Genomic DNA, 23,616 nt, shown 5'->3' on the forward strand with positions numbered 1-23,616 from the left:
AGGGGATAAGTTGTGGGTAGTGGGGTCATGGTGAGGTGGAATAGTGGGTAGTGTAGGGTGATGGGTGGTAAAGTAGTGGGGAGAGGGTGGTGGCCGGTATGGTGTGTGGGATAAGGGTAGTTGTTGGGGTAGATGAGTCGGGGTCGGTGTGGGGTAGGGTGGTATTTCAGCCTCTGAGGCTCTTATTTCCCTTAACAAAAATGGCTAATTTTCAGCCAGTGACTGTAGACCATTGAGTTTATGCTAATGCAGTTACGTAATGAAGTATCTTAATACTAATTACGGCGTGTCCGTCCCTCTGTCCGCGCGCTATCGCGTGCGCGCGGTTCACTAACGCGTGCTCGCGGTGCTCATTGGGGATATAATAATCACTGCGCCCCTCGGGATATTCCTCGGTTCCAAAGGCAAAATTTTTAGATTTTTCACAATGCCCTCCAAATAACTAATGCGCAGTTATTAACCTATAATTCATAACCTCATTAATAAACGTGTTGCGTGCGATCCAATTACATTTAGTTATTTGTGAAAATCTGAACGCAAATCGAGGTCATTAATATCTCACAATTGACCGCAAAATGCGTAATTGTTCCAATGTCGCACACAATTGACCTCCGCATGTGCCGTATTGTGCATCCAACAAACTGCGCGCGCGCTGGCTGCCGTATTTGGATTGCGCGTTACCATATTTGCACAGATTCTGATACACACTTTTGTTATTGGTCGTCTTGTTTTAGCCTGATCGATTTTGGGAAAGGGAAGATGTAAATTTTTTTAATTTTTACAACCTTTTGAGGAAAAGTTTGTATTATTTTGTAAAGATAAAAGATCAATGTGACGGTTATGAATGAGGTTAATAACTTTGCATCGGTAATATGTCGGGCATATATATTCCTCGGTTCAACCTGATTTTATTCAGAGCTCACCGATCGAGTGCTGAATAAATATGTCGCCTGCGTGTGTATATTGAATCATTGAGTAAACTGTATGCATATCGCTATTCTGAATTTGTAGTACGTCTTGTTTGTACATCCCATCAGCTGTGTGTAGCTCCGCCAATAATCTTGATAAATAATATGATTGGCGAGATCATACACGTATTGTAGTTGCTGTACGTCGACTTGACGCATAAACTGATATCGCTAGTCGTCTTATATGTCTTGTTTGTACATTTAAATAGGAATCTATTTTTTGTGCAAATCACACATTATTGCTTTAAAGAACGTTTTTCAAACATTTTTGAGAATTGTCCGCCCTTTTTCCTTCAATAACTGATTTTTTTTTTAAATAACTGTCTTTGTCGTCCCTTCTTCTTCTGCCACTCCTTCCTTTTTGCCACCTCGCTTTTACCCCCACGGGCTGGCGCCCCCAAAGCCCACCCCAAATATGTGCATGTATATGTACACATTATCACTTCCTTCATGTATGCTGGGTGCTTAGTGGTAGGGCCTACTACAGGGTGTATCAAAATGATTGGTACCCATCAGTTTCCAGTATCTGGGCAAGACCACCACAACTTTTGGTGTTGTGGCGTATATGCCATTCCAATCTGGGATGGCATTTGGTGGTTTGTGCACATTTTATTATTGTTGTTAAATTTATTTTGATGCTTTGTACTTGATGTCTTACCATTTTTCTGTATTTTTGTATATGTTGCAAAGCTAAATAAAAACTAAACTAAACTAAACAAAATGCAACCCGGGAATGCAACATAGGAGCTACCTTACTTATAGATCTATTAATGTTATGAAAGGGCATAAAACTATCCAAGGCATTTCAAGAGGCTCAACTGTTGCATATTAAAGAAGCAGGTTTGTCAACAAACAACAAAAAACGATGTGTAGGCCTACCAAACATTTTGATACAGCCTGTAGTACTGATAGTAGGCCTACATAATTGCCATCATTATGAATTTTTCAATCAAATATAAACATCCCCTTTTGATTGAAAATAAATCAAGGCACAGTCAGTATGGATAGATCTACCGGTCATGCCGGTATTCAGTGAGTAACTCAGAACTGTCTTGATTAAGCTTACCGCAGCTCTCAGGCTGTGTACGTGTTACCCATGAAATAAACATAGAAAAGTGCACTAACCTTTCCTCAATCTTTATAAAATTGAAAAACAAATATAAATCTTGCTATTTTGTTTTTAAAATGATACACAAAATGCTATGCGGCTGCCTAGTCTGCCGTACACCATGGCATCGGTGACAAAGTACACGGTCTATTTTGTAAACAAAGTTAAAGACCCCGCGAAACTCTGTGTTGACCATATATTTGGATATGACGTCATTTGTTCTGGTGCTGCCACTTCCGGGTTTAATTCTTTAACGCAGGAAGAACATGCCTTTTGCGATTTTTAGCGAATGGCAATGAATGGAGTAATTTGCCGACGGAAAAAAGACGATTTTATGCTCGATATAACAATGTGGTCGTCAATTTGAACTCAAATGTGTGTACCTTTTCCCTTTAGCTAGCAACACCATAATTATATAACCAGTAGACGCTGAGGAAAGAGCAGTTTTCAACACCGTATGTGATCGACAAAAACAATAAATTCATCAAACCATCCGAATTTGGCAGCCTGGTCACATCAAAATCAGTAAGCTTAAAAATATTATTGAAACCTTTCTGGCCGTACAACATAGACATATCAATTTATGTTCTTTACAATATGTATACATGCACCTAAAATCAGCAGATTATTATTTGTAGATGCTGAGTGAGGTTGCATGGACGCGTGCACGTTAATGGCATTGTTGATGATTGAAGTTTGAACTCCAAAATTTGCAAAAAATGCATTACCACCCTCAGAGTTTTTATTGCGAACAATTTTACTTGTAAAATTGATCAGTTGATCAGTTGTTTCATTTAATTCATTTTAATCAACTTCTTCTTTGTTGCCCCCGTGTTGTCCCTATCCTCCCATTTTTCCACTGTTCCCCTTTAGCTCACAACCCTCTTATCCGGTCTGCCTCTTATCTGTCCCTATAGTAGGAATTCCAACTGAATGAACGCAGCTTTCAACAGCTGTACTCGATAAACCGCGATCGTCAGCCCTCGAATTAAGGATCTGAAGGGGCACGGCAACTTTTTTAGGGCAAGTTGATAATTGCCTTGGATTTTCACTGAAAAGGCAAGGCAGCATGGCAGTTTGTAATATTTCAAGAGGGCATCATGGCAACTGTTGAAAATTTGAGAAGGGCACCAAGGCAATTTCTCAAAAGTGAAGAAAACATGCACAAACATAGATAGATGATTTTATAATGAAGGGGCAGGGCTGGGGCACCAACGGCAACTTCATTAGAGGGCACGGCAAGTGACTGCCTTGGGTAAAGGACATATTTAGAGGGCATTACGGCAGTGGGGATGGGCACCCACGGCAAAATACCATAGGTGCTGTGGGTTAATTCGAGGGCTGGCGATCGTATATCGCGTATTTTGAACTACAACACGAACGCACGACCTTGGATACAATGTTAACCAATCACGAGTGCGTTTGCATGGTTGGATTCACTTCCGCGTTACTCTCACACAGTCGCACACGCTGACGTTCATGGCGCAGTATACGCAAAAAACGTCACAATATTGAAAGCTGCGTTCATTCAATTGGAATTCCTACTACATTGTATAGTATCATGGTTTTAGTACTTCTTCCTAGTCAACTGCAAAAAATTTGTGAATGTGAAACATAAAATGTACAAGTCGGTATAAGTAGGTCCTATGCGCAAAAATTTATAACAGCTATTGATTTATATTTTTGCCATGTTCGCAAAGTTTGATGGTCACCCATGCATCGCGGATTGTTAAATAATATCCCCAACCCATGGCACCCATGCACTCTACTCTCCTCATTCATTTTGATTTTCCTGTGTTTATTATTCCCACTTGCTTTAGAGGCAGCGTGTTGATATGATGCGAACTAAATGATACACATTTTTTTTGACGCGGTGTGTAATATGCGAAGATGTAAGATTTTTTTTTGTTTGACGCGATGTAGTTGTTAGGCGGACATAGTAACTGATGCTCAGTCGCTCACTATTTAAAAGTCCCTGGATATTTTGTAAGGTTCTTTTGCTCATTTTTAGACTTAATCATTTTAAAATGAGGTGAATATGCAGCGTAACTCGGTGAATGATTAGGTTTGCAAAAGTGAAATTTGCAGTTGCATCACCACTTATTATACTCAACAAACTCATCTGGTTTTTTTTGTGTGTATAGGGTTTAAAAGATCAACTTTTGCCAGGCACACTATCACCATGGCAGACGTTGCCATTGCCAAGGCTTCTGCTTCAAATGCTAGTGCGGAGACATCAAAAGAACCAGAAGAGAGACCACACAGCGAAAGCACAGAAGCTGCAGTAGAAACAGGTATTATTTGTTGTTTATTTGTTTACCCAAGTTGTTCTGAGACTGACTGTGAGGGACACATGCTAATCCATAGGAAATCCATGGACTGTTCCAAGCTCATATAGTCATACAATAAAATCCTCAAGCCTGGATAGCCAGTGTAGGCTAATAAGATGCATGCTGGCCCAAATAGCTTTGATAAACAAAGCAAGAAATGGAAGAATATAGCAAGGAAAAGGAGAAAGGAGAGAAGGCCACTCCCAAACATAATACTATTAGTCCTTACTTACAATCACAAGCCCCAATGCAAAGGCTGTTATGTCTAAAAGTTAGTTCACAAACTTTGACTTTGACTTGGCCAATGTTTCCCACGGGAATCAAGCTGACAGGAAAGGTGTGCGTCTGCTAGGCTGCTATGTCTACATTTCATTTGAATGAACACAGAGTTCACAGCATGACGATTCTCTGCTTACACATAGAATAGAATGTATGAACCAACCGAATATTAAATGGAAAATGTCACAATAACACTATTTGTGTGTCAATATCATCTCTGGTTGTTTCTGATCTTTGTCATTTTTGGTCCTAAGGTGTCTTCAGGGATGAGGTGTCTGTTTAATGCATGTAATGAATCCGATGCTGTTTGTGTGTCAATGAAGGTGTGGTTTTTCTTGCAGCCTGGGTAGTACGCAGAGGAAAAGAAAGTGAAGGGCTGGTGGCTGTGGTATGTCTAGGAGAATGAAGGGCAAGTGGCTGTAGTCAGGTGTAGTATTTGCAGGAACAGAAAATGAAGGTCCAGTGGCTGTAGCAGGTCGAGGAACTGAAAATGAAGATCTGGTTGCTGTAGTTAGTCGAGGAACTGAAAATGAAGGTCTGGTGGTTGTGGCAAGTTTGGGCCTAACTCCTTGTCAGTCGTCAATGAGTTTTTATATTTCAGACGGCTTCTTCAGAATGCCCAGTAAAATGAAGGGCAAGTGGCTGTAGTCAGGTGTAGTAATATGCAGGGAACAGAAAATGAAGGTCCGGTGGCTGTAGCAGGTCTAGGAACTGAAAAAGAAGGTCCAGTGGCTGTAGCAGGTCGAGGAACTGAAAATGAAGGTCCGGTGGCTGTAGCAGGTCTAGGAACTGAAAAAGAAGGTCCAGTGGCTGTAGCAGGTCGAGGAACTGAAAATGAAGGTCTGGTGGCTGTAGCAGGTCGAGGAACTGAAAATGAAGGTCTGGTGGCTGTAGCAGGTCGAGGAACTGAAAATGAAGGTCTGGTGGCTGTAGCAGGTCGAGGAACTGAAAATGAAGGTCTGGTGGTTGTGGCATGTTGAGTCCTAACTCCTTGTTCAGTCATGAATTAATCTTTATTTCCATAATCTAAAACAAGCAAAATACTTTGAAATTACACATCAAAATATAAAATAATACAAAGACAATTATGATGGTTGAAAGTCAAGAAGGCGAGCATTGACCATCCCCTAACAGAATTTTTTTTTTTTAAATATTAAGAGTTATTACACAAGAACATAAACAATAATATGATAAACTCTGTTTACAATGTTCATTTTCAAAATCCAAAGTAGTTCAATTTAAGTAACGTAACAGTTTCAAATGTCATGGTCAACATTCTTCCTCAGAGTGTTAAACTTTGATCCAACATACTTCCTGATGAACTTTGGCATGTAGAGGGCATAGCACTCGTCGATAAACACTGGTCGTAGGTGACTGCCACATGGGTAATTAAGCAATATTATGTATTACACCGCATGAATACAAGTCCTCAAGCCAAATTGTCATTTAAATCCCCTATGTTTGGGTCTCTGTCTCCACTGTAGGAGGGTGCCATTGCTTTTCTATAGTCCTTGAATAGTTTGTCTAACCGATTCTTGAGCTGTAGCCTCTGTCATCCTAGACATGCAAAGAATGGCTGCAAAAGTAGTATTACTTCTTTGATATCAATATTGTTTTACTAAAATAATAACAATAATAATAATAAACAAAGATTTAATATAGTGCCCTATGAAAAAAGCCTCAAGGTGTTTGCAGAGATAGCAAAACAACTGAATAAAAAAGTTAATACTATCAAATATTTATAACTTAAACTTACACATGATACAACTTGATATCAGAGTCTTGATATAGACAAAATATAATAATACAATTACAACATGATAAAATAGAAAGCAATTATATGTAAAGGACTGCCAGCTTTTTTCCCCAGGGTAAAACTCCATGGTTGAATTCTGCTGTTGGAATGTGGGTGTGTGAAACTCCACACTACAAGAGGGGCGTACATGTACATGTGTGTACAGTGTGTCAGGAATTTATACATTTCAATTTTCAAATATTTCAATGCATTATGCTCAAATCAGTTGAAATAAGTTGTCAATGTACTTACCAGTTTTTTGCTTCATGGGAAAATCATATGAATTCCACAGGCCTTTTTCCCACTGATGTTATATGCACATCTATATATTTAGGCTGTGATTCCCTGTCTGATTAGTTTTTATGGTAAGGTATATCTGGGCATTAACACTAAAGCCAAGAATTTTCCGTGTTGCGGAAATTCTGCGAAAATCGCGGAATTCGAAGGTAAAGCGGAAAACGCATTTCTGGGAAAAAAAAAAAAAAAAAAAAAAAAAAAAAAGCAAAAATGACCTAGAAAAAGGAAAAAATACAACTAATAAGAAATAGATAAAATACTAAATGAAATGGGTCTTCAAAATTCATCAAAATAAAGTAAAATCCGTCATAGATTTACCGTACAACGCCTGTCCTACCGCCCATTGCAGCCATCATACCCAATCACCCATCCCAACTTTGCAAATCGCAAAGATCGTCACACGATTCTTGTGAAATTTTATTATGTCAGAAATGTGCTAAAATTACAAAGCGGAGAAAAGCGGAATTTAGCATTTGTAAAGCAGAAAATTCTTGGCTTTAATTAACACCATAAAACTATCCACTTGTAAAGACTGCCAACAGGTTTGTGCCTAGGTAGCTATTAACCACCTTGCTGAAACTGGACAAAGGTCTGATAGCAAGGAGAGCATTCCACAAATGGGCTGTAGATGGTACAGATGTCTTTGATAGCTGACAATATAATGATCGGGGTATCTTAATTGCTAGATCATAGATCTTACATCAAAGCCTATGATCTGGTTTCTATTCATCACATAGAAAGAGTAACACTTGAAATATTTCATCATTTATTCTGCAAAAAAAATTGTAAATGTTTGTTTTAAAAGAGCTCTGTAACATGTCGTTTGAAATTGGTATTTTTCAGGAATTGAAGCCACTGGACAATCCGATGTAGCAGAGTTGACCAGGGACATGTTTTCCAAAATGACCGACTACCTGAGAGGCGATCTAGCGTCCACCGCTGAAGATTACAAACTCTTAGAGCAAATGAATAGACTCACAACAGACAAATATGGAGAGATGAAACAGATGGGACTAGAAATAGGCAAATCTATGAAGGATTTGAATGACAAATATCGTAACATTCAACCATACTTGGACCAAATTGATCAGGTGGAAGAAAGTGTTGCTAATTTAGAGCAAGCCGCACTCAGGCTAGAAGCGTACTCAAAGAGACTAGAAGCCAAATTTAAGCAACTGGAAAAGAAATGAAGATGAATGAATTTTATTTTACCTCCCTGGTACACCACAATGTACTTTAAAGCCATATTGTATATTTTTTTCACAAAATTTAGGTTTCACTATCAGTTTGGCCCAAACAGATGATGAGGCAATACAAAGAAAATTGTGATTTAAATTTAATACCAGCGCATGTCGCCAATGCCAGCCACTCCTTCGAACGTGAGTCGAGTCGGTTCTTTTGATGTTACGACACATATTGTGTTATAAACATTGCATACGCTTCTCTAATATTTCTGTCGTAATAATTAAACGTCTTGTTCAGACGGTTTATTCAAAATTTCAGATTTTGACAGAACTACCGAACCCAAAGTCTTGATTTTTGCAGGGTATGTTAGTCTACTAAAGTACATTACAATCATGTACTAAAACAGAATTTTGAAAAATAGTGAGGTTGCATCCTCAGCAAATGTTACCATATGGCTTTAAGTATTGTTTAAAGTGTAATTAACCCAAAACACCCGAATAAATCAATAATGAAGAAATAAGGTGGTATACATGTTTGTATGGGTCACCCTAGCGAGGTGACAATGAAAGAGGACAATTAATATAGGCAAGGAGCGGAACTAAATTATGCAATCCCAATTTTTTTATTTACTTGTAATTTAATGATTGAGATCATGATTGTGTCTTGCATTGTCTAACACCCTGCAAAGCTGCCTCATGTCCTCATTATTTAATAGAATTGGCCACTTAGACACAGTGAGAGAGAAGTCAATGTTTACACTACAAGATTCCTATTGCGGCCGCCTGCATAGGTACACCGTCGCCCGACTGGTACACACTGAGTACCTACACTGTACCAGTGCTGCTACATGTACTGCACAGGTTCCACCAGCAGTGGTACTGCACTGGTACTACATCAGTACTCCCCTGGTACTGCACAGTAGTGACAGTACCAGCCAATGCGATGGTGTACCTGTGCAGGCGGCCACAATAGGAATTTGGTAGTGTAGTTGTGATTACGCGGATAGTACCAGCTGTGAACTCAGGTGGCGCTGTGGTATAAAATCTTGAATGGTAATCGTGTGACTGGGTTTCAATCCCTGCCGAGCTCTGATATGTTCGCTCCACAGAATTAGAGAAGGAGAACCTATACCGCCATATTTACTGTGTTGAAACCACAGAATTAAAACCAGACAACCAGGAATCCACCATCTTGATACAGGCATGGAGCAAAAATTGGGGGTATTCGGTTTTCCCTCGGAATACGCTCGAGGCATTCGTTGTCATGCAAGCGCGACATCAATGATGGGCGCATTTGAGAGACGCACTTCATGCGACCTGCACGCGAGTACCAAGATGCTTCAGATGAGACGCAGAATTGTTTTCGTTCATCTCCGCGCACCGTCGGCAAGGACCCGAATACCCCCAATTTTCTCCCCATAGCTGACATGCCGATTGTACGTGGCGGTATAGGGAGTCCCGGTTCTACATCTCTAATTCTGTGGTTGAAACACACTTGTCTTTGATTGGCTGCTGAGGCGATCTGCTGTTGCAGAGTGGAAATTTATCAATTTATATACTTAGCGGCGTATGCGTTTTTAGCTTCGACTTTGCAACATCAAGGTTGTATGTGCTCGTCCAAGGTTTACTGCAAAATATCTTAATTCATAAACTAAATTTCCGCCAAAATGTCACTTACGACATTCTTGGACTAATATGACATCTTGATGCCATATCTTGCCTATCTTTTAGGTGAACACAAGTTACTATTGGAGCCATTAAACCAAAAATATTATGTACCACAATGCTACGACACACCTTCCCATGATTTTGTACATATACACGTATTGTTCTTCCTGTAATTTCTATCTGTGCACATCAAATATATATTAATACAAATATAATTATATGGTGATGCAAAACAAGGCAAGATGCGACAGTTATACAATGTATTGTATGTCAATTTTTAAGTATAGTATATGAATTAAATTTATGATGAATTTCAAATTACTTGTATAATTGAAAACAGCTCAGGATGTCTGTAAAATTAATGTGTTAGCAACAAAAAAAGAAATTGTGTAAATCTGAATAACAAAAACGCCCAAAAACTTCCATCCCTGTGCCTCTCATATATCGTATTGTCTGTAATAATCACCCTGGGTGTGCAATTTTGCAAGACGGCATATATTAGAGGCAAATTTTAATCGGAAGTATCACTCGCTTCCTGTTCATTTCTGGGTTCAAATCTAATATGAGGGTGCCTATGGAATACAATATTATCAGGATAAATACTATGAAAGTACATCTGTAAGTGCATTTTAAGCAAGAATGTGAGTTACTTGGTGTAATTATACCAAATAGCAATGAACTGAATGGAAGTTTAAGTTAGAATAGGTTTTATCCATGTAATTTAGCGATTGTGATGGCCAGCACTGACATGACTGATGCTTACACAATGTGGCATGAAAATTTTTGAATTTCGGTAACTTTTTCATTGAAAAATAGCAGGGAGACATTAGGGGTGTTTATTTCTAATAATTTGGTATAAAGCAAAAAAAGTTGTTTATTACACCTGTCATATTTTGGATTGCAGGAGAGGTAGGGGATGAGCTTAGGGACTGTGCAATAATTATGAGCCCTGTGGGAGGGTAAAATTAGGGGGGGCGAAGCTTTTTTGGCAAGCAGATTTGGGGCAAGCAATTTTTGGCACACATACGAAAACACTTCACTGTTCAAACCCTAACATTTGGGATGTTCAAAGGGGGCAAAGATTTCTTAGCAGGCTGAGAGGGGTGTGGGTAAGTGATTTTTGGCAGTCCTAGAGGGAAGACAAGCAATTTTTGGCACGCCGTTTAAAAACTTAACCCTTCCAAGGGGCTCATATTTATTGCACACTCCCTTAGATATGAAACTAGGGCTTCATCAATCTTTTTTTTTTGGTTTGTTTGAATATTGAGAATTCATGAAACACTTGTTTTTATGTCAGCTGTTCTGGATCTGGACTTTATGCTCTAATAACCTGCATCTCATCCGTGTTGGTAAATTGGGCGCTGTTGAAAATTTCAAAATCAATCAGCGATGATACCAAAACCATGTTAGTTTATTGTTTTTATCAATATGATACTAAACTCTTCAAGCAAACAATACTAGTTTGTAATATGTTGTGTACATGTAATCATAATATTACTTTCATTCCAGTATGAAATAAAGAACACTTAATTGTATAATCATTGTGTTGATATCGTATTCCTCTGTTCAGTGACAGCGAAGTACACTTCCAATTTCAGAAAAAATGTTTTGATTAAACAAAATATTATCCTGTGTTGCCAATTTGCTGGAAAATCCAAGGGGACATCACTTCAATTCCAAGTTCTTGTGCTTGTCATCTTACTAATCACATTTTGAATTTCTGAGGGAAAACCACACAGTGTCATCGCCCCGATATCTTGATGGCAGAAATCGCCATGGTAGGTTGAATCCACAGCCACGCATGGCCATTTTGTTCTGACCTTTGAGACGCATAATGAGCCGAGGGACATCTGACTGGTAATTGACCTCTCTTGTGTGTGAATGAGCATGTATACGCCATTATGAGGTCAATGGTCATATTATGCTTTTAGACTGCTTGCACGAGTGAGTGCAGCTAGCCTACGCTGCACTATAGTTCGGCACATATAAAATCAGAATATTTTTGTCAGTTTTTGAGTTCAAGACGCACGCTTCTTTCTCAAGACACTAGCTAACGACTATCATATCCATTGAACACATATATTTCAAGTGCAAGGAACCAAATGTGGCTTCTTTAGACTAAATCAATTACGGGAGATATTCATCATTTTCTACCCTGGTATCCAAAGATTTATCGTCTAATATCAAATCGTGCATAGCACATTCGTGTATCAATCCCGGTATTCATTTCAGTGTCTCTGCTGTATAATGTAATTATTAACCGGGCGATGTCGGTGTGAACCATAGCCCCTTCTAACCAAACTAATCAGGTGTTTTCCACTTTTTCTCTCCACTGATGGGAGTGGATCTAAAGCTGGCACATGAAACAAAATTATACTTATTTATTTAGTGTTTGGAAGCATGAAAATTCGTTTGTGCACCATTTTGAAGTTCAAATGGGAGGGGACAAGCTGTGAATCTTTATTTTGGTCCGAAGCATATTCTATAAAAACAAAGAACAGACAACACACACTCAATAATATCAATTTCAGATAAATATATTTATTCGCTGCTTAGGATATCATCATCATCATACAAATCCAACCAGTGTTATATACTGTTAGTACTATTATTGCACATTACATGTCACAAGTTTGGGACATTTTTTTTTACACGGGACTATTAGTCCTTGCATGTTTAACATGGAACAATACCACTCACTACTTTGTGCTCTAAGTACATTTTGTGTTTAACCACATGAAACCATGTATTGGAGGGAACAAGTTACTGTTAATATTACGTTATTTTCAATTTTTTTCAAATCTGGATAAAGTTGTATGTTGTAATTACTGTTGCTTCTATTGAACAGCCATGGATACATTGAATTAGTATGCATTGCTAGCTGTTCAATATAAGTTAAAGTAATTAAAATGTACAACTTAATTACCCAGCTTCGGAAAACGATACTTTCATAACTTTCTTTTTAGTGGCAGTTTTTCTTTGGTTTCTAACCTTGAATTATGATCTATTCTTTTTCTTCAAATTTTGTAAAAAAAGTTACTGTTATTTTTACCGAATGTTATCTGAATGTTACCAATGCTGACATAACGGTACCGATCTAATACCCAATCTGATAATCAGTTCCGCCTTTAGTTTCCAGTGGCAGCATTGAGTACTACAATTGGGGCATGCATGGGGCACCACAGTGTCTCCAGGCAGAACAATTTTTTTTTTAATTTGCCCCTCCCCCTCGTGCTGCATTGCCCTACCCTGGTTTACATACCTACATGGTTTACTGTAGTCAAACACTTTTAAGGTGATAGTGTGATTACATTACACAATATACAAAGCTTGCTATAATATTTCTATGCTTACATATTTTGTACTTGCCACTACTTGGTATACATGGCATGGCTTTGAACCAGAACAAGCTATATCAAAAAATTGCATCTTGAGAAATATGAGTTTAACATTGTGAATCTTTCCAATCAGGTAGAACCAAAGAACACTGAATCCTCCATGTTTGCATCAGAAAACACTGGGGGTACATTATTTGCTCTCCATGAGCAACAAAACAACATGGCGTTATATACCGGGTAATTTCGAGTCGGTACACTTTGGGTATAATCTTTTTGAGAAAAACACAATTTTTTACAGATATGTTGATCTTGCAATCCTTTTTGAGTTATATTAATTTTGGACATACACCGTGTACATGCTTTTGGTACAGAGAATATATTGTATCCAAGAATTGTTAAAATTTACAGCACACAACTAGTTCTGGTTCTAAGCCTTCGGTATACACTCAAATCTCCAGTTTTGCTTCCTCAGACAGTGATATCAGTATCAACTGTGGAATTCAGCATAAAAATAATGCCCTCCATTATGCTACCTTGGTATGCATTATGTGCAAACTGCAATCAGTACTTATGTGTTTTTACCACTTACTACAGGATACACTAAAGAAGCAAAATATGGCTAAGTACCTTGTTAGCTCCCTAGTTATAACTAACACCCCTTGTGTACTTCACTATTTCTAACCCTCTTAGTGCCCTTCTAGCATGTTATTTGGTAGAACACATTAATTCACTAAATCCATCTTAACATTGGGTTTTTGATGGCTACGACAGTTGTTTACAGTGAATTCCAATCTTGTTTTTGATGTTCAGACCATGCTACATGATCAGGACTCACTTTGTTAAGCGCCTGGGTGCTATTAGGTTGGAATACAATATTGATTTTTTTAGTATACTGTCTATGCTTACAAACCCTTCTGGTTATTTTAACTATTTAATCATTTTGGGTTAATAGTGACCCCTCTTTTTTCGTTTAAATTTTTTTTACATAAATTAATGTTACTTACTGCCAAAGAAATACAAAATAAATACAGCCCTTGAAACCCTTTTACATTAAATGTACATAACGAAATTTCTGGATTTAAAGTAACCATACTCCAAAATACCATCAATTTCAATCAATTTTTGGTTCAACAAAATGGAATGTCAGTTTTAAAAGCTAACTTGAAAACATTAGACTATTCTAGTTGAAATCCATACATCACCCCAGGGCATGACATCTTAATCTCCCATACAGGGAGTGTGAATTTCAAATGGGATTACCTGAATGGGAGACTCCATTTAAAATCTACACCCCCTGTGTGGGAGATTAAGATCATGTCTTCCATAGGGAGTGTGTGGATTTCAACTGGGATAGTCCATGACCCCAAAGGCAACAAAGGTAAATATTAATTATCATCAACTCAGTGTTACTTCACACATTAGGGAATGACTAAGAAAACATCATAATAAGAACTTTGGAAACAAGAAAGTATATGCTAATGCACCAGATTCAAGTACTTCCCCCACCCCACCCCAAATGTGAGGCACTGGTGGGGATTGTAAGATGGGGTTACATTGGGATTAACAGGTTGGCGCGCTCTGGGGGGGGGCGGGGGCGAGTAGCGACATGCGTAATATCATGACCTTGCAAACCAGGGGGACTGACAATGGTAGAAAACAGTGGAGCATTTAATACCTAGTGATCCCCTGGGGTCGGGGAATGCGCTTAAATGTAATTAGCCCAAAAATTACAAGCCCCGTCATTTCTCCTGGATGGAGGGGGGTGGGCAAGTACTTGAATAGTGCATACGAGTATCATTCCTCTGCGCAATAAAAACACAGCATGCTGTTTTCTTTGGACGAAACCCTTCATTCATGCAGTCCAGCATCACAAGTATGATATCTATTTATCTATATGGTAAAAAAGTATATAACTACAGTGTGTACATAACAAACTAAGCTAGTGTATGTCTATAAAACTAACATAAAAGCTCAGACCTGAGATGATTAAACAAGTGTTACTCTTAACACAACAACAGCAACTGGTCTAAACCAGGGTTACCAACAAGAGTCAGTCCCAATTGACCTTTTTGGTAAATCCCATAAGCCTTTGTGAGTACAACTGAGAACTCGACCAATTTATATCACGCAATCCTGCGCTGATGCGCACATCGTTTATCGAACATCATTACTGCGCATTGCAAGTCGGTGTGACGTCAAATGACGAGTTCTCATGTGTACTCGCAAAGGCTTATGGATTTACCGAAAAGGTTAATTGCAAATCAAATAATCAGCAAGTCACCCAAATGTTCTCTTAACCTTTGGTTTCTATGGAATAGGAAATGTTCAAAAGTCCCCCAATTGTGCTACCAAATTGCAGGTTTTGGCAACCCTGGTCTGACTATGGGTGTAACATACCCTGAACACTTAATAACCTTACTTTCAGATTATTCATTCCCATAAAATGGGTTATTCAAGTTGAAATTCATACACCCCCTATGGAAGACATGACCTTAATCTCCTACACAGGGGGTGTATATTTGTAATTCACACTCCCTGTGTGGAAGATTATGGTCATGTCAATCCATAGAGGTGTATTGATTTCAACTGGAATAACCCAATTTACACTGAGAAAACTCAGCAAATCAACCATTTTGGTTTGTCTCTCTTCAGAGGGAACAAAATAGTGTACCTCCCCAATTTGTTATACTATAAATCCAATAACTTGCATCTTGTATGCATATGCATTACAATGGTGTGTGCATGTAGTGGTCAGTGCATGCTATCGATATAATATACTCGCTATCGCAGACAAGCACACAACTTGAAATGCATGAGCCCATCATGCTAGAAAGAATCCGGAAACACGCTATATATTTTTACCTGACACAAGTCCTCACAGTTGAAATCATTGTACATTCCATACATTACAGACGGTGATTTTCATTACATGGTGCAAGACCCACCAACTCCCTAAAACCCATGCCAATATTACAATAACCCAACAAATGACATTCCACTTGTTATGTTGCAATAACTACCAACTAAGGGTTAGTGACATAGACATTATATATTTGTATCACTGGGGTGATCACATGGGGTGCTAGATGAGCATGTATAATCAATCACAAATGATTAAGTACAGAAGGATGGTCCGACTGAATGACGTTGACGCCATCCCACAAATTAACTCTCTCCACACGGGTGTCGACTGCAGGCGACAAGTTTCAAATTTTATTAAAAATTTTGGAATTGTACATTTTCATGACCATATTTTGAATCAGCATGAAAAAAGCATTAAAATAAAAACAAACAAGCCTAGTATTGGTTCAGAGGCTCAAGAGATTGCTGGCAATATTTTGAAAAAATATTGCAAACTTTGACCTTTTTATGTTGAATGCTTTGGCTGAGTATTAAGTTTCATGGCAGTGTTCCAATCCCTTTTCATGCAAGGGACATAACTGTGACCCACGGAATATTGTGCGAAGATAAAGTGTTAGACACTTTTTGCTTAAAAATCCAAATGTAACCTCTTTCAGCCCTATTAATACTTCACAGGGTCAATGAGAAATGTGGATTTTCCAAAATCTTCATTTTGATGGAAAAATATTGGGTTTGAGTTTGTTGATTGGCCCATTGTCCTTTAAGAGTTGAGCACAGATCGTGGAAAGAAGATCTGTGGTGTTAGCATAGAAGAATCACCCTGATTTAATTGGAAATCTCCTTAATTATCTCTCACATATCTCTCATAAGGTGGACATTGTTTTGAATATATGGGGACAACTTTCCCACCAGGTTCATCTTCTCAAAAATGTGATTCTAAAGGGGCACTCAGACAATCGCACAATTTCAGAACCAATAGATGCAACAATTGATCCCCAACCACCCCTCCTTGAGCCAACCATACTTTCCACTTCCCTCAGGAATCATCATCTGGAGTGCATCTTTTAACCAATCCACCTATAATTGTCCAAACTCAAAACATCACCCTTTATGGCGAGATGATGAAGCATACTTAAGGAGACTGCCATTTGGTCTTATCATTGGACACCTAATGACATAACTACAATCAACGAAAAAAGTCTTGGAACGCTTGCGTGTAAATAACGGATAACTCTCACCCCCTCTCCCCCGTTCAATGTTGAGAAATGCCAATGTCTTCAGCGGTTTCCCAATGTGTTTCAACATTGATTGATGGGGAGAGGGGAAGGGTAAATCATTGTTGTAGATGTCATGTTTGTTCCCAAACACAATATACGTCATTTCCATGATCATAAGAAATTCTGCATGGAATTTCGACAGAGTGTGCCAAGCATTCCAAGGACTTTTTTTTTCGTAGATTGTAGGTACAATACAAACTAAACATGAACTGTGTTCAATACAAATTAGAGTGCAAGTCTTATTTATACCAAGTTATTTGAAATCATCATGGATCCATCTTTCATACACAACCCTTCATTCCTATATACATTCGGTTACAGGTCAATAGTCTGGGAGGGTCATTAGTCCGAAAAGCTAATAACTTGGTTATAAACCACAATTCATATCCTAACCTTAAATTTCACCCTAATCTATAACCTAAGCCCTAATCTTAACCCTAGTCCCTAATCTTAACCCTAGTCCCTAAACATAACCCTGACTCTAATATTGACCCTAATCTCTAGCCTAACCCTAAACTGCTGCCCTCATTCTACAACTGTCTGGATTGACGACTGAGAAAACTATGTGGGAAAAAAGTGGCAGACTTATGCACAACCAAAGGTGCATGAGCATATTCTCGTAAGTTTGCCACAATATGCACTGTAAGTTATTCAGTCGTCACTACGAAGCATAATACAAGTATATGTGCATTGTAGACGAGTGATGGAGATGCCCTATCACTAATGCTAACCTTAAACTTAGCCCTAACCTAAAATACCCTAAACCCTAACTTGTACATTTTTCGGACTAATGACCCTTTAGACGAATGACCTGCTCCCATACATTCTATTGCTTTTCTTTGAATTTCCTTCAACTTATGCGCTGACCATATTAACTTGTTCACAAAAATAACAAGAAAAAATAATTATCCACTATACATTTGGGGTGTCTTCTTCTACCCCGTTTACACAGGGCAAAAGTTAAAATCGATTTCACTTTAGTTGCCAGTCTAAACAGGTGGTCGTATTCAATCATAACTCAAGAAGTCGTAATTCCAATGATGTGAATTCAAAATAAGTTTGGACTTTATGTAAGCAAACACGTTGTTACATAATGACCCATGGATGTTGCACTTCCAGTTATCACCAGGCGTACAAATTTGAAAGCGTTAACAATTAATGCCAATTCTGGGACGTAATTCACACCACCCCTTAAATCGATAACAACTTTTGCCCAATGTAAACATGGTATTTGTAATGTCATATGCATAGTACTTTTAACCATAGTACATTATAACACTAGTATACTCTACATGGTATTGATTGATACATACATTAGTACATATAGTACTTATAATTATACCAGCTGCAGTTTGTTCGGCTTATAATTGGCAAAAATTATTTGGCTATTGTTACTGCACATGTCACTAAAATCCCGGTCACGCTTTAAGCAACGCAAAACTGGCGTAAGTGCTGCACCCAACTGCATACATGATATTCTGTATTCTGTCTGTTTTTTTTTTTTTTTGGGGGGGAGGGGGTTATTTGCCAATTAATAAGCCAAACAAACTACAGATTCATGTACGAATGTTAGCACACTTTCACTGTCGTTTCGTGAATCTCTACCCCTGCTCCCCAATTCAATGTTGGACAAAGTCGTGTTGTTGGCAGGTCTGTGAGACCCTCCTAACATTGAACGATGTGGATGGGGTACAATGCGATACAGGGCAGAGTGTGTACTTCAGATATATATGACAGACCTGTTTCACACTATTGGTATGGCAAACATTTGAATTATTTTGAGCAAGTGTGCCAACAATTTTTTTGCCAATTGTAGAATTACAGCTATATTTTATTTAAATGGATATGGTAAGTGGATTACCCTGTGTAGTAGTCACAACATATATAAGGCAATAAAAAAAGGTTTGTCTCAGAAGACGGCATGTGTAGCATTGACAAATTGCAATTTTGCACATTTCTTTATTTTATGTGCATTTTTTTTTTGCTTTTTTTTGGCCACTTTTTTTGTCAGCAAAAAAGTAAAATACAAAAAGGAAAAGAAAAGAAATGCATTAAGCATCTTTAAACCAAAAAAAAAATCACACACCGTTTACCCAGCAAACATAAAAACAATCTTAAAACGTTTATTCAAAATGTTTCAATAACATTTAAATGTCAGGTTATATAGTTTTTATGAATGTTATTAAACACTTTTATACCCTTTATATAACCCGACATTTAAACCTTTTCTGTAAAGCGTTGTGTTTGCTGGGTACAACTATTTCCATTTTATTCTAAGACAAACCTTTTTAAGGAGGCCTAATATTTCTCTTTACCATTGGTTTCTATGGCAAAACAAACTCCAGCAGGAACAGGATACATTTATGACGACCTGCTTGATTTTCATTATCTGCATAATTATACGACAAATGTACACACTATACATTGTGCCCATGTAACAGGAGTAATTTACAGATTTATAGTCTAACACAAGTCACACACACATACCTCAAAAAATATTGCTTCTTTTTCACATGTGTACTGTCATTTCTCAGATATTCAACATGGAATCATTTGGTAAATCACAGTAATATTGTTACTTGGTTCCTCAATTGTATATTACAGATTTAATTTATATACAAACTGAAGGCAGAAGGAAGGAGATAGAATCTCAAATTTGTACATAAAACTCACTTCTATGATATATCCCTATATAATTATTTTTTTGCCCCTGGATAAAAATAATACTGTGTAAGCATAACATAAAATAATTTAGTGTGCACTTTTTTTTAACAATTTCAAATTGTTATAAAAGGGTCCCAGCCTTTGTTTTCAACCACTGTTGACTTGTTTTGGACCCCCAAGTTTAAATTATTTTTGCAAAAAAAAAAATACTAAAATTGTTTACACGTTTAGCGATTTTTCAGACATTCTATTTAATAGTGACAGCCCTACACCATAGCAAATAAGAAACCCATTTAACTTAAAATTTACTACAAATGCAGTGGAATTATAACTTAATTCTCAATTTTGGGATCAATTTTTTTTATTCAGTGTTTATACCTGATTTCAAGTAATGAACTTTCTGCAATAAAGAATTACTGTATTATACATTATTCTTTCAAGTACCAGTAATATTAAGCAAAAAAACAAAATAAATCTTTAAAATTGATTAAAAAGAAAAACTAGTAAAAGGACTGTACTGCGTTTGTATTAACAATTTTGTGTGTTTTGCCACCGGTGCATGTTACATGTATGAATGAAGTCCAGGGGAATGTAGTACATGTATGCATTTAGCACTGACACATACACCGAGGGGAAACACACATAAAACATTGAACTATACACAGGATAAATAAACCGGCTGTTAGTCTACTAATGGTATGCACCCAATTTTTTCTTTACCTCGAGTAGGCCAAAGAAGAAAAGAATTCATCCTTGACTAGGATTTGAACATGGGACCCCTGAATATAGGAGCAATAAGCATGGTGGATAAATAATATTTGATAAATTCTACAAATTAATTTTTTTTTTTTTTTAAAGAGTTACTTTTAGTTCATGGTTGATGGTATGCATGTAATTTACTATAGTTTGATCAGCTCGTAATCGGCGAGCCTTATAACATTGCGGATTAATATCAATATATTTTGTCTTGTCACCTATCGCCAGAAGTATGCAGGAATTAACAATTCAAGTCCTATACTTTGTCTACTTTATTTAACACGCACAATATGTACCAAACAGGTCAACTATATCACTCTTAACGTGGGTCTACTTTAAGCCATAGTGGTAAAAACCTAACAATTCCTGCCGATTACGAGCTGAACAAACTATAATCTGTTAGCCTGTCGGAAGATAAGCCCAAGGGGAAGTTAGATGAGAGTTTTAACCCAAGATGCAGAAAATAGAGTGGTATGTGGAATGAAATTATTTGTGAATAAACACTTTTTAGTGCTCCCCCTTAGGCGATGAAAAAAGAAAACCCTGTTCTACGGGCCTAATCGACCCAGATTTTACAGATAATTGGGAAACAAATTTTTCCTGTACAAAATTGCAATATATTTTAAGATTTTGGTGATTTTTTGGGTCATTTGCAAAAAGAAAAAAGAAGACTGACCGACCACCCTTACCTGAAAGGTCTGTCCGCCCGTAGAACAGGTGTTTTTTTTCTGTCGCCTTAACAATTGGAATTCTATAAACTATCTAGTACATGCATTCTGAAGAACACACTTTATATATTGAAGCACATAAAATATATAAACAGAGTTTCGCATATTTTTGCACAACTTCTTATAATATAAATTCAAAAATAAATAATTTCAATAAATGAAAAAATATTTATACAAATAATACAATATAACTTCTTGCTTTTTTCATAAAACGAATCTGATTACAAAACGTCAAATTGGCAATTCCAGTTAAAATCCATAATTCACACTCCCTATGTGGAAGATTAAGGTCATGTCTTCCATAGGGGGTGTATGGATATCAACTGGAATAGCCTCATATGTGACACGATCTGGTCCATGGGGGCCAAAGGAGGCATTTTTGAAAATTGAGTTACTGTAATTATTACATTATACATACAATAGACTATCATTTACTGAAAACACCAAAGGTCTAACAAGTTTTTTGATGCCTATTTTCTTATGTATTTTACTGTTTTTTTACTCCATATTTTTAACTTTATCTCAGTTTCAAATTTGCCGCCTTTGGCCCCCATGGACCAGATCGTGTCACATATTTCTAATACCTCAATCTCCCTATTTAAAACTAAATAAGGCAGCCTTCAGTGTATAGATATGAAACACATGAGGGACAAGCAAATGTATATTATGTACCTAATGGGCTATTCTATTTAAAATCCACACTACCCCTGTGGAAGATTTTGGAAATATCTTACACAGGGGGAGTATGAATGTCAAATGGAATGAACACATTCGACAGTTCCATTTGAAATTTACCCTCCCACATGGGAAGATTCAGGTTAAATCTCTCAAGAGGGTGTATGAAATTCAAATGGAGCTGTCTAATGTGTTCATTCCATATTCCCTCTGTGGAAGTTTTTTCCCAAATCTTCCACAGGGGTAGTGTGGATTTTAAATGGAATAGCCCAATAGTCTGTCTAACTACTGGTACAATTCTGGTTTACCCTGCGCACCCTGTGTTTTCAATACAATTCTTGTTTACCCTGCACACCATATTTTTAGGGTATTAGGGTAAGGGTTAGGGTTAGGATTATACTTGTGCACAGGGTATACCAGAATTATTCCTGCATTCTATTGTAAATCGTGTTTGGGCAGGAAAACATCATATGTACTTGTGGCCCTCAAACAAAACTGCCAAGAGGTTACATAGAAGGTTTTGCTTTAAACATGTTCAGAGGTCTTTTTTTAAAAACAAATTCAGGGGCCAATAACACAAAGGAGGTTTTTCCTGCCCAACAACGAAATGAAATTGCTATCTCTGGTGTCAGCTGTTTGTGTTTTGATAGCCTCACTCGTGGGATAAGAAAAACATCACAGAAGCAATAAAAGTAAGGATGTATTCACTGCAGAAGTGACATAATAATTGGATTAACTACCATAGCAATAGATGAATAAAATGTTTGCCTATATCGCCCTGCACTGCAACGTTCACACAGTACCTATGCATTGAACCATATCATGCTGATCACTCACACCTGTAAAATTAGTATCTTTGAAAAGAGCGGTTTGTATTCAATCTATAATTGCAAACATATACAGGTAATGAGTACAACCTGTTTGTAGTGCAGGGCAATACAGTTAAAATTGTATTCATCTATTGCTATGGTAGTTAATCCGATTTGTTACATCACTTTTATAGTGATTTTCTAATCTTCATTTTGATGTCAGACTTGGTCTGTATCAAATTACTTTCATGGTTGCCATTTTTTCCGCTCCAGTATCACATCTATGGTTGTTCAAAAAATGTAAAAATCTGACATTTGGATGAATTTAGGGTTGTTCTTGTTTGGCAATCACTGATAATCACTTTTAACACCAACATATATATTTTCCTCCATATTGCAGGAGTGAGAAATACTATAGGTGGTTCATTGTAAGCATGGGAAAAAATATATCAATGTCAAAACAAGGTAGAATTACTGGGCAGCCGAAAAACTACATTCTCACTGAAGAACATATCTACCTCTTTTGCCTTATGCTTTAACCCCATGAGAACTACCTGCTGATTGGCCAAAATGAATATTGTGTCCAATTTTGAACCAATCAAAGAGGGTATTAATAAGATCATCTGCAAATACAAGTTTGGCCATAAATAGTTTAAAGCCTAGTCATAATTGGCAATTGAAATGAGCATTTCAAGTTATCAACCAATCAAAAATGCTGTTAGATGACCAGTAGTGTCCAGGGGGTTAAAGCTTAAATTGCAACTCTCTAAATTGCAACTAACTCTCTGGAATTGTAAGAAGATATAAACTCATGTGTTACTAAAAGCTCAGGAAAATATGTTCTAGCATTGCACCCAAAGTGTAAAATATATTTGGTT

The 23,616-nt window shown here is 37.4% G+C and overlaps 1 protein-coding gene across 2 annotated transcripts; it reads left to right on the forward strand.

Annotated features, from left to right (window-relative positions):
- Nucleotides 1–2,379: 2,379 nt before the first annotated feature.
- LOC140159156 (biogenesis of lysosome-related organelles complex 1 subunit 2-like) lies at nt 2,380–11,167 on the forward strand. 2 transcript variants are annotated; one of them, XM_072182519.1, is made up of 3 exons: nt 2,380–2,601; nt 4,221–4,370; nt 7,621–11,167. In XM_072182519.1, exons 2-3 carry the CDS (start codon nt 4,259–4,261, stop codon nt 7,965–7,967), a joined length of 459 nt encoding a protein of 152 aa, XP_072038620.1. In that variant the 5' UTR covers nt 2,380–2,601; nt 4,221–4,258; the 3' UTR covers nt 7,968–11,167. The 2 variants fall into 2 exon arrangements, with proteins under 2 accessions (XP_072038620.1, XP_072038621.1); XM_072182520.1 differs by having other exon boundaries at nt 2,396–2,451.
- The last annotated feature ends 12,449 nt before the right edge of the window (nt 11,168–23,616 follow it).

This window comes from Amphiura filiformis, chromosome 8 (genome assembly GCF_039555335.1).
Source record: "Amphiura filiformis chromosome 8, Afil_fr2py, whole genome shotgun sequence".
In the NCBI taxonomy this organism is placed as follows: domain Eukaryota; kingdom Metazoa; phylum Echinodermata; class Ophiuroidea; order Amphilepidida; family Amphiuridae; genus Amphiura; species Amphiura filiformis.